Source organism: Hippocampus comes, unplaced genomic scaffold (genome assembly GCF_001891065.2).
Source record: "Hippocampus comes isolate QL1 unplaced genomic scaffold, H_comes_QL1_v1.1 scaffold86, whole genome shotgun sequence".
NCBI classification, from domain to species: Eukaryota; Metazoa; Chordata; class Actinopteri; order Syngnathiformes; family Syngnathidae; genus Hippocampus; species Hippocampus comes.
This window is the reverse complement of record NW_017805882.1, coordinates 1,265,411-1,277,656: the sequence shown is the minus strand read 5'-3', so window position 1 is coordinate 1,277,656 and position 12,246 is coordinate 1,265,411. Positions and strand designations below refer to the sequence as shown.

At 41.3% G+C, this 12,246-nt stretch overlaps 1 protein-coding gene across 1 annotated transcript in view; it reads right to left on the bottom strand.

Moving 5' to 3' along the window:
- hmx1 (H6 family homeobox 1) overlaps positions 1 to 836 on the bottom strand; it is a 2,242-nt gene extending 1,406 nt beyond the window's left edge. The window contains exon 1 of the mRNA XM_019889320.1: positions 152 to 836. Within this exon, the coding sequence (XP_019744879.1) occupies positions 152 to 455 (304 nt within the window). The 5' untranslated portion in view covers positions 456 to 836. The remainder of the gene's footprint in view (positions 1 to 151) is intronic.
- Positions 837 to 12,246: the final 11,410 nt, after the last annotated feature.

Sequence of the window (12,246 nt, the reverse complement as noted above, 5' to 3'; positions counted from 1 at the left end):
CGGGGGGGGGGGGGGGGGGGGGTCGTGGGGGATGTCAAAACTATATTCAAGTCAATCGGATATTGCGCAACTTTCACGTTTATCCTTGAAAGGTAATTACATGATTTGTTACAACCTGCATTCTGCAACCTGTGATTTTTGCAATACTCACTGCCCGGTGCATCCAAAGCTCTGGAGAGCAAGCCCGTGTTCCCGGCGTACCAGTTTACCAGCGGCTCCGTGGAGAGGGACGAGGCTGAGCCGCAGCCATCCGGCGCCGGCGTAAACATGACGCCGCTCCGAGCGTGTGAGACCGGGCTGACGGAGTCCGTGCGCAACGCAGCTCCACATCGGCTGCTTTCGGAAGGGGAATCCCGCTCGTGTGGCCCCGGCGCCAGTAGATTCTCGATGAAAAAAGACGACGCCCTCGATGATGACAATCGAGGACTATGGGTGTCCGTCAGCTTCTTCTGCATGTTTTCCAGATTTCGCCGAGCAAAATATACACATATATTTAACAAAGCAATCCCGTCTCCATTTAGTGTTAAAACAACGTCCAAAAAGTCCGAGCGGGCATGTGAAGCATCGCTGCTTTAGCGCTGTGCTAGGACGACGAGTCGCTGCTGGGACGGGACGACGGAAGTACTACAGTACAGTGAAAGGTCCAGTCGCGCTCTTGGCGAGCGCTGGGGGGCATCCAGTGATTGGACGAGCACAATAGCAAATGGGCTTTTCCGAGGAAAGACGAGTCACCGTCTCGTTGCACCAGTGACTGTTGCTACTGTAAAGGCCCGTCCCTTACGCACCCGACTGGCTCTGTTGCGTCTTTATTTAGGTCAATTAGAGTGCAAATCAATAAGGAAGATCCACATTGTAGCTTCTACCCCTCTAGCATCTTGTCTCCACAAGACAGCCTTGTGATCTTTTAACAGTTTGAATCTGTGTCCTATATCACCCCAGTTTACTTCTTGGATGTAGCCGGGTTTTCATAATTATTTTCATGAAGTCCATGTCTATAGTTTATGTCTGGAGCTGTAACTGAAAATATACAAATCTGGATTTTGTACATTCTGAAACATCACTAGCTTAATTGTTGGCTTTTTAGGAAATGAACAGCAGACAAATGCAACTGCAACACCTTGAACAGTGTATTATGATGCCGTTAAAACAATTGGCATGCATTTGTTATTTCTTTGTCTCCTGAAGTGCAGTTAAAATGCCACCGGAAGATGCATTTTTTTAAAAGCATATGGCCAGCCATTGACTTCTGCTTGTCATGTATAAGATGAGCTGCATGTTCAGTTTGGGAACTTGAATAATTGGCCCATGACATTATATAATTGCCACCCCCAATTTGTTTTTTATTTTTATTTTTTTTCTTGCTAGTTTTAAAAAAATGGAGTCAAGCTTCAACCACATAAAATTATCGAGTGCCTTGAGTTTGATACCTGAGGCCTATAGAATACCCAAAAACTTGCATGTGTCACCGTATAATCATGCAATCTGAGGACTGCACTTGCGCATATCTAATGAGATCCAGTGGAACAACTACATTCTTTCTTTTCAGAATTGACAGTCACAACTGAGAGATGTGTCTACTATTTCAACATTTTGACTTATGTGTTGCGAAACAAGGTCACAAAGAGTACTACGCAAATGTCTTTTTGGAGTGTGCAGTTGCACCACTGCAAATTAGAATCATTGCACTGTTCTGATGGCTGTTAGCATACTGCTAAGTATGAGCTTGTATATTTTAAGTGTGTTCCTGCTTAGTAACGAATACTTAATTATTTTATGACGCAAAGCAGTGTGTGCACTTGAATAAATGTCTTTTTTATGGTACCCTGAAATAATCAGATGTTGAGAAATTCAACTAGTGGATGTGACTATACTTCCAGTATTCAAGCCAAATCCGTTTACTAGGACTACATTGGATAAGTGTTTCATCGTTTGATCATCTGAAAGATTGAAATAAGTGCTGACGGACGTCTTTACCCTTTAAGTGCAAATGGCAAGACATTTGAGCTTTTTATTTCCCTCAATGGAGTCAGCGGCTGTGACCTTTAACTTGAGTCTCTTTCTCTTCTCCCCCTCCGTCCCTCAGGTTAGACTTAGCCTTTGACAGAGGATCACAGCGGTAATGTTGCTCTTCAAACTAGCACGCGGAGCAGACATCGGTAACTTGAGCCCTGCGCTGAACAACTGAGTCTTCCACCTGTCTTCTCCTGCGCGGTCAAACCATGAAGAGAACCAATGTAGCCCTCTTGTCTTTTTTTTTCTACTCCTTTCTTGAAATGTGCCTCAAATATATCATCGCAAATTTTACTCCGGGAAAAATACTTTTTTTTTAACTGGAAAATGCTAACAACAACAACAATAAAAATAGGAAACAATTCAAGAAAAGCTTTCTGATCTGTGCTTCAAATCAGAACTTTTTAATTTGCAGGTTCGGATCTGTTATTGTGTTAGGTGTGCTTGTGTGTGCCAAAAGCCCACATTAGATCAGTCTTCTGTGTGTACATTGGGCCATGTGAGTGATGTTACTCCCCTGGCCAGCACCGCCTGCACAGGGGGGCCCCACAGACCCAGAGGCTCCTCTCACTTTGCTCCCTCCTCTCGTTTTCTCTTCTTCTCCTGATCCTCATCCAGTCTGGCGTGCCCTTTGCTTTTCATGGCCTGCCGGCTAGCTCCGCAGTCACGACCCCTCCGTGCCGCCACAGCTCGCAACATCGGCTTCTCAACTGCGCTCCATGTTTCATCACACAAAATCATATCATCAGCATGTGCTCCGGGACACGGCGGGAGCAAATTGAGCGTGTTTCTCTTGTTTTGATGACCAATCTTTTGCGGCTCCTGATGCTGGACACGGTGGATTACCATCTGCTAAGCGAAAACGCCAAGTCCTCTTTAACACGACAGTAAGACTGAATTGAAAACTGCTTGAAGAGGAAAGAATATTTTTCTAGAAACCTTAGTTTGAAAGCGAGTTGAACATTAAGTCAAGTTGGCAACCGGGACTGATTCCATTTTGTCCTTTTTGGAGTTCCCGATTTCCTTTACTCGCATGTCTAATTACTCTTTTATACCAGCCATTAGTCAATCGAGTGTGATTGTAATGGCTCTCGGCTCTGCTGCTCTTTGACTCGTACAGTCAATGAAAGTGGAGACAGTTTGACCCACTTAATTCCACTGGAGGCAGCGAGACAGACAGGAGGATGAATCTCCTCATGGGCCTTTCACAGCTCTTTACATGAAAACACTCGCATTCACTGAACTACGCTGACCTCAGCCGACTTGGTTGACAAGCAGCAGCAGCATTGCACGAGATCGCGTGAAAATACTCGAGCTCTTTTCAAAGTGTGCCCCCCCCGCCCCCCAAAAAAACCTTTGCCTCCAACTTGTCAATGTATGACACTTTGTCTGCAGTTTGCTGGGGGGACTTCTGATGGCTAACAAAGCGAAACACACCGTATACCCATGCAAAACACCCACACTTTTTTCATGGGAATTTAGTCAGCTTTTGTACAAAATGTCATACATTCTAATTTGTAGCAACTGGACTTATTTATCCATTCATCCATCGATTTTCAAATGCGCGTATCCTCACAAGGGTCGCGGAGGTGCTGGAGCCTATCCCAGATGACTTCAGGCTAAAGGCAGATTAGTCTCTGAATTGGTCGCCAGTCAGTCGCAGGGTACATAAAGAGGCGAACAACCATACACACATACATCCACACCGTCACGTAGCGGGAACTGATCCCACATTTCCTGCACACAAGTCAGGTGGGTGTACAGGTACACCATCAGCGACTTTGGACTTATTTCTTTACTTGAATTAAACATGGTGCAGAAGCAGGGCTGTAGTACTCGAGTCTTGACTCGGCACGTTTGTTGTCTCGATCTTGGCTCGGACCCTTTGGCATTTGACTCACACTGTGCAGTTGGACGGGCAAAAAATTTTTATAAACTTGACCGAGTCCAACTATAGATATTTTTTTCTGAAATTTAACTTTCTCCCCTCAAAAGAAAGTTTTTCGGATGATTAAAGTATCCATTTGATTGTTCAACCTGACTGCAAACGCCAAAGGCTTTTTCTTTCAGTCATGTTAGCCCACAGCAGGGTTATGCAACTGGTTTTATCAACCATCGAGAACTGGTGCTAGCCACATCATCTTTGGAAGAAAACATGAAGCAACCTGCAGATGCTGTAAGAAGATGATTTCAGACACAAACGGCACCGCGTCGAACTTTGTTCGACACCTGCAGAGGCACCACAAAAAGAAGTACGGGTAATTGTTTTTGTGGTTTACTTGCACATGTGTTAAATAAAGCAAAGGGGTTTATGGCATCTAAGAAGAGTGTTGAACTTGAGGAAAATGCCAGACAAGACAACGTGAAACACCACAGGAGTCAATCCTCAAAACTAAGTCTCATGAAAATAGCTGAATTTTGCTCAATTTGCGAACGTCATGCATGATCACCATTCCACTTGCAAGTTTTCGTGTGACTTAAAAAGTGTACTTTTCCCGACAGATTTGTTTGAATTCCAAATTCATTCCACGTTTTGAGGTTTCAGCACCACCGTGTCTGCCATATTTTGAAAGATTGTATTGCTGCATGACGCTGTTGTTTTGGAGTGTTTCTCTGCGGGGGTTGAAACATGTGAACAGAGGTCACGCAAGCAAAATATCTTCATGTTCATGGTGTAAAGTCTTGCTTCAATGGAGAACAGTGCACTCCTTTTTTGTACTCTTTCTTACCAATCGCACGCAATGAACACATTGAATACTCGATAGTATTGGAGTTTTCATGAAATCTACGTGATGTCGACTTTTCACATTTAACCTGTGGAACAGGGTGAAGTATTTCCATCTGTTTTAACAAAGCATGTACTCTTATGCTCTTCAGTAGGTAACCATGTTGTTTGTGCCCCTTTATCAAGCTAGCCGAGCCGGAATGCGCGTGCTCTGGTATTAATAATTCACTGTACATAATAAGTTGATGCCGCAGTGTTTGTTCGCATTGATAGTATTAGCGGAGGTGAGCGTTCTCAGCCAGACTTTGTGACGCCAGCAGACCGGCATGAAGTGGGCTTTAATTGCCCATAATCTCTACCGTGCTCTTTCCCCTCAGTGCAAGTCAACAGCTTCTATAGCCTACAAATGCCAGACCTTAGCAGGACAGTTTTAACTCCATATCAGCAAAAGGCTCACAAAGCAGGAATGCTTGGAGGAGATTTTCAACCCACAAATCAAAGGACTTAAGAGGGTTTAGGGATTTTTACACCCGCTCCACTGTTTTCAGATTTAAAGTCAGCTCTTTCATATTTGTATTAGGAAGCAAAATAACACCATGGGACGAAATTGGATTCTTTTTATGGTTAAACATGAGCACTAAAGACTATTATAAACAGAAAATACAATTTTCTCTCAGAATGATGCTCATCATTCTTTTTAGAACATTTGCGGCGTAATATGCTCTATGCTGAACACTGCCGAGTGAATGCATTTGTCAGCCGTTTTGTTTTTGCCCCCTCCTTCACATATAAAACATGACACTCTGAAGCAGACAGACTTCCTCTCAGGGGTCAAGCCTCTTCATTTTGAAGTTATTGTTAAAGAGTAGATCATGATAAATTTCAGTATATTCAAAGATAGTTCTGTACAATGTACACTCTATCATTGTTGTCGTGGTTAAATTTTGTGAGGGATTATGCAAATCAATGCTGGCAAATAATTGTAAAACTAAGGCACCCTTAAGGTGACATGGAAGAAAAAAAACTACTTTGCGTTCCCTCGCAAAGATTGCGAGCTAACCCCCCTTTTTTTTTTTTTTTTTGTAAGGGAACACTTTTAGAAAACGTTTATGTACTTCCGGGTCTGTTTGGCGACTGTAGCCTCCAACGTGCGGCTGTTTGAAAGACAACTGTCCGCTTTCAAATGCCTTTCACTTATATATGCTTAAAACCCAGAACAGATTTTATATCTTTGGATTTCAAGCCAATTTCAAAGTAAAATGCGATTAAACCCGTCCGCAGATGAAAACGCTCCATCTATGATGCTTTCATTTCAGAAGACCCAGAATTATATAAACGTGCATTAAAAAAAAAAAGCTTTCCTTGCAAAACTTTTTTTAATCTTAATCTCGCACACTTTAGGAGGAAATGCAAAACTTTGCGAAGGAACGCAAAACTTTGTGAGGGAAGGCAAAGGTGTTTTTTTTTCTTACATGTAACCTTGGGGCTCGAAAAATAGGATATGGTAAATATATTAGTGCAGCAAATGTCAAACATTTTAGGAGGATTGATAAATGCCCCCCCCCCCAAAAAAAACGGAGCAAAACACATTGTTTATCACTCAAATCGGCTTATCGTGGCAGGACATACAGCAATCATTACCCTATAAGCGTATAAATGGTTTAATGAGAAAAGTTCGTGCCAGGTTAAATTCAGTAGAATTGCTCCTCTTATAAGGCCACATGAGCGTGGAGGATTTGTGAGGGGAATGTCCGTTTGTTTAACCCCTTCACGGCACGTTAACCCCTGTCACGACTTGCTCGTCAGCTCAGTGCAAACACTCCGAAAACTACACTATTCTCTCCTTTCTTCCCCCCCTTCTCCCGCTACCAACACTTTTGAAACGCCACAATACTCCATTTCCAGTATGCTGTATCTGTTTTAAGCAGAAATAAAGAATAAATAAACATTTTCAATCATTTGATGCTGAAAAAAACGAATATTGCAATAAAACTTACTACAGTACATCGAATGCATGAATCACATGCTGCATGCATCATATCCGTGCATGCATGAATCGTTTGAACGTTTGGATGCAGGGTTCACGCATTTGGCACCCACGCACTGTTCGCAGAGAGACGCATGAACCCCCGCAGAGAAACATAGCAGAACGTTATTTTGCAATTAGATACCATATAGCATACAATATCCTGCAGTGCTCCAGCTGTGCAAAACTTGCGAGAGAACTTGAGCTAATGGAGGCGCGTCTTTATATGTGGCAACACTGGGATGAAGGACAAAGATATAATCACGATTAAAATGGCTTGTGCGGACGCAACTCAGTTAACTCATGCAAGTGAACTGAATTTATGTGGCAACGAAATTGTTCTTTTTATGAATAAATAGACTCGCGCCTTTTTATGTATTTATTCAAACATCTTTTAAACATAATGCCGTTTTACGTCTCTAGATTAGTCTTCATTTTTGAAAGTTTTATTTTGTTTTGGTCATCCGCTCAATATTATCCCTTAATTGCTGGCGTTAAAAACAAACAAACAAAAAAAGGGTGCCAGTATTCATTTATAGATTTTCTACCAACCACCCGTGTTCAAGGACATTTCATGGAAATTTGTCATAAAGAATTTAATACCTACATAAGAATCCAGGTGACCGGGTGACCATTAAATTAAGCGCCCGCTTTTTTTGCAGTATTTTTTAAAAATATACAGTGCCTTATTATACTTCAACGTGTGCGTGTGTGAACGTGTTTGTGTGTGTGCGTGTGCGTGTGTGTTTTTTTGACTTTGCACGTGCCAATTAAACGAATCCGGCGTGCATTTTCATTGTGTCATAAATTAAAGGAGCTAACAGCGTTCGTTTGATAGGCTACACACCCAGAAGATGAAACTAGCAAAAGTAGTTTAACCTGCTCAAAACCTAAGTTAATTGTGTGTTTATACACACACACACACACACACACACACACACACACACACACACACACACACACACACACACACACACACACACGCACGCACACACAAAATTTCAGCCTTCTGCGTGTAGAGTTACTTGAAACACTTACACATTACCTCTTATAACATTAACGTATCCTACATAATTACTATTTATTTAAAATGCATTTGATAGGTAAGGGATTGATGGGACCAAACACACCATAAACGGGACACAAAGGGTTATTACAATTTCTATAAAATGACAAAGAAAAATTTGCAGTGATTTATTATGTAGTCCTCTATATTTTTTTCCACTGGATATATATTTTTTTCTCCTTTTAGAAATATTTAATCCTATCAGGCCTGAAATCATGCATACAAGTTTTATTTATGAGTAATTATGGCTCTATGTGGCTCTGTATTTTATTATCGACAGTAAATTTTATTTTTTAAGTGAATACATGAAAAAGTGCAATGCTCATTTTCAGAATTGAAGGAGGAAATGTGTTCTACTTATGTGGTCATAGTTGCTTACATAGGTAAACACATGTTTTAAATGTAAGTTATAATTGTAATTGTAGTTATAAGCCCAACAACAAGAACAACAGCTTTTATTTGACAGGTTAGACCATTTATGTTGTCTCCCTTTACATCAGGAGTGTAACATTCTTTATATTCCAACATCAGTTTAAAAGACACAGTAGGACAGACTTGAAGTGAAAGAAATGAAAAGAGGGCGAAATGACCTGAGAGTGAAGAGGGGGCAGGGCTGTTAAGTCAACCTGAAGATACATAAAAGAATAAACAGTATTTGGACATGCGCACAGTTATCAATGCACTCTACTGTACGTGTGTGTGTGTGTGTGTGTGTGTGTGTGTGTGTGTGTGTGTGTGTGTGAATGTGAACCAGGGAACCCTGTTTTCTTCAGGCTTGTCACGCAATGTTTCTTGAAGCTCCGCCCTTCTTCCACTTCTACTCTTCCCATGTCTCCCTCTCAGACACACACACACACACACACACACACACACACACACACACACACACACACACACACACACACACACACACACAAATGGCCTATTTTCAGTAGGTAGAACTATGCATGACTGCAGTGGTTGCCACCCTGCCTCCATGTGTAAGGATTGAGGTTTAATGTTCGTCAATAAAGGGCTCATCTTAATCCTGACCCAAGTCATAAGTATAAGCAACAGTGGCCTCAAATGTCATCCGTTTGAAAACAGAGGTACAGTATCGTAGATCCTCACTCTTCATAGCGGATGGGGATGAAGCCCAACGCAAATAGCAAATTTCCGCAAATAAATTTGGCTCCACTCAAAGTCAATTTAATTGCCTCTATTAATACAGTAGTTTTGCCCAAAATATGCAACAGGTAATAATCCCCAAACACTTTTATAGCATTTCAGAGTCATTACTGCACCTTTATAAATACAGTAGTAAACACAGAAAGACAGTACCAGTACACACTTTACAACGATGATGATGATGATGATGATGATGATGATGATGATGATGATGATGAATTAAGGTTTATGGAAACGTAGCTACTTTGTAGGCCTCATATTGAATGGAATGGACCCAGATGTGAGACAAATCAGTTGCAGCAAACATGCTGAGCATCATTTGTCAATCACTACTGAAACATAGGTGGTGTTAGATTTAGAATCGCAAGACTGAGTGTGTGAAAACAGAACTTCGGCTTACGCAAAAGCATTTTGTCTTCCTCCTCGAAAATTTGACTGAGGGGAAACTAGTGTGATGTTTTTTGTTTATGTATGAGAGTAATGGTTTGTTGTTAAATAAAATAAATGCTGCATGACAATAATTGTCACATAGACTAGAATATTGTAGTCTGGCGGGGAGGGGGCCGCCAATATGATGCCCGCGGGCACCGGGTCTCCCCAGAGGACACATGAGTAGCCCGCAGCTGTTCTAAAAATACTGTCATAGTCAGTGTTGGTGGCTGATTACAATGGGACTTTGTGATTTCCTACGAATGTTGGGATTATTGAAAATATTTACATTTGCAGAGATTTATACAACAAAAATGGTGTGATAATTATCTGCACCCGATGTTAAATTGTTAATTATTCAGAATTCATTAGCATGGTCAGTGTCTTCAGATGAATAAGATCAGAATCCGAATCAGAATCATCTTTACTGGCCAAGTATGTAGAACACACAAGGAACTTGTAAAGGGTGTGGGGGGTCGAGTAGGATTTTCTGTGCCCTTGTCTTGGTTGTTGCGGGGTGCAAGTCCTCAGGAGTGGGTAGGGCGGTGCTCCAGCAGTCCTAGCTGTCCATTGCAGTTGGATTTTGTTCTTTTTTGTGGTGGCCCCCAAACCAAACTGTGATGGAGGAACATCGGACTAATTATTTTATTTTTTTTAACTAAAGATTAATTATGAAATATAACAGAATTAAAAGTATTTTTTTCTTGTGTTATTTCACAAGTTTGTTTCAATCTGGTGACCCTTAGCATTAATTATCCATCCATCCAGCCACATCCATCCATCCATCCATCCATCCATCCATCCATCCATCCATCCATCCATCCATCCATCCATCCATCCAACCAATGGATGGATGCATCCATGATCTTATCCATCCATCCATCCATTTTCCGATCCGCTTTATCCTCACAAGGATCGCGGGGGTGCTGGAGCCTATCCCAGCTGTCATCAGGCAGTAGGCGGGGTATACCCTGAACTGACTACCAGCCAATCGCAGGGCACACACAGACGAACAGCCATTCACACTAACACCCAGGGACAATTTAGAACGTTCATTGACATGCCATGCATGTTTTTGGAATGTGGGAGGAATGCATTGTACCCGGACAAAACCCACACAGACACAGGGAGGATATGCAAAACTCCACAGGCCGCAGTCAAACCCCTGACCTCTGCACAGTGAGGTGGACGTGCTTTATTATTATTTTTTTTAAACAAATTTTCCTCTTTTGGCTGCACATGATTTGAATGTGTCATGTGTGTGGGTAATAAGTGGTTAAATAATATGAAGGCAAACATCTTTTTTTACATGGTTTTATTATCCACAACAATTTGGTAAAAGTGTGTCCTTTGGATCATGTGTATTCCATTTTCATAATCAATCACACACTGTCATAAACATGTTTCTATGCTTAATTGACAATTCTAAATTGTCAATGGGCAATCTCAAATTTTGTTGGGTAAGATGGGTAAGTCTCAAATGCACCGTATTGACTCTATTATTTAAAGTTATATGAATCCCGCCGCTGTCTTTCAGCATTATTCATTCATTTATTTTCCAGAGACAATTTTTTTTCTCACTCTCTCGTCCCATGAGCAGTTAAACGAGAAGCATCACAAGGTGGCGCCAATGCATAACTTTTCATGTAACATACGATTGCATGATAGGCTGTCACAACAATACACTAAAGGACGCAGTTCGATGAACCAGTTAGTGGTCACGTCATCGAACTTATACAATCAGGTGAATAGAAGGGCAAAGGTGTCAAATGGTCACCACCTGGCAATGTGTTGGCCCCAATCCAATGTTGGGGAAAGACTGATTTGAATGTCCAAAAAATCCCCTCAAATTAAAGATGAAAATCTGCAATGAAAGCAAATCTTGTTCGCTTCAAGTCCAGTGTGATGCTTTTTATTGGATTTAAAAGATGGCAATTGTGTATGTTCATGGCCCCTGAAAAAAAGAGATTACAGTAAGTTACATACTTCATGCTTGAGCCGATCTCATACATAATTATGTTGAGGCAGAGAATAATAGTTTGTATAATCATTACCGTATCCTTATGAAGGATGACACATCTTAGTTTATATAAGACATAAAAATATGAGCACTTGAGCGGAGAGTAATTATTCAGTCATTGTTTTCCAAACTGCACTTTGTAGGTTAACAGCTCCTAGGGCCCTCGGTGTTAAGCCGAGCCACAACCGATGCAGTGTGGAATTCTTTGGTTGAACGTTTATATTTGTTTGGTAATGTTTTTAGTCATATGCCCTTCCTAAAGCAACTCTCTGCATTCATTCCGTCTTGGGAGTGGGCTGCAGTTTGCGCTGGCTTGTGCCCCCCACCTTGCCATCGTGCATTGCATGAGCTAATTAGATAGCTAAAAAAAGCATACACATAAATACCCCCATGCTCCAAAAACATAAAGTCAAAGTTTTATTTTACTTAAATCGTACATTCATAAAATGTTGGTACACATTTTATACGCAGTGTGTGCATGTGCATGAATGAAAAGCTGCCATTAGATGGTAGCAGAGTAAAACCGTGTGGTTCTGTGAGAAAGCAACTTTCTTGCTTTTTTTTATTCCACTGGTTGAAATGGCAACGGGTATGATTAAATAATTCTTATATTGTGCTCTACCTGAAGGTTTTCCCTTTCCAAGGTTTCTTTCCTTGATTGGATTTGCAGAGGCTAATGGCTCCAAACTTCATTTTGACAAATCATGATGTCCTCTTACTTCTCAGGGTCATCTCCAACTATTAAAAAGGAAGCGCTTGGTGATTTGTGAGGTCTTTTGTCTTCCACGAAGTGCTATATTTTA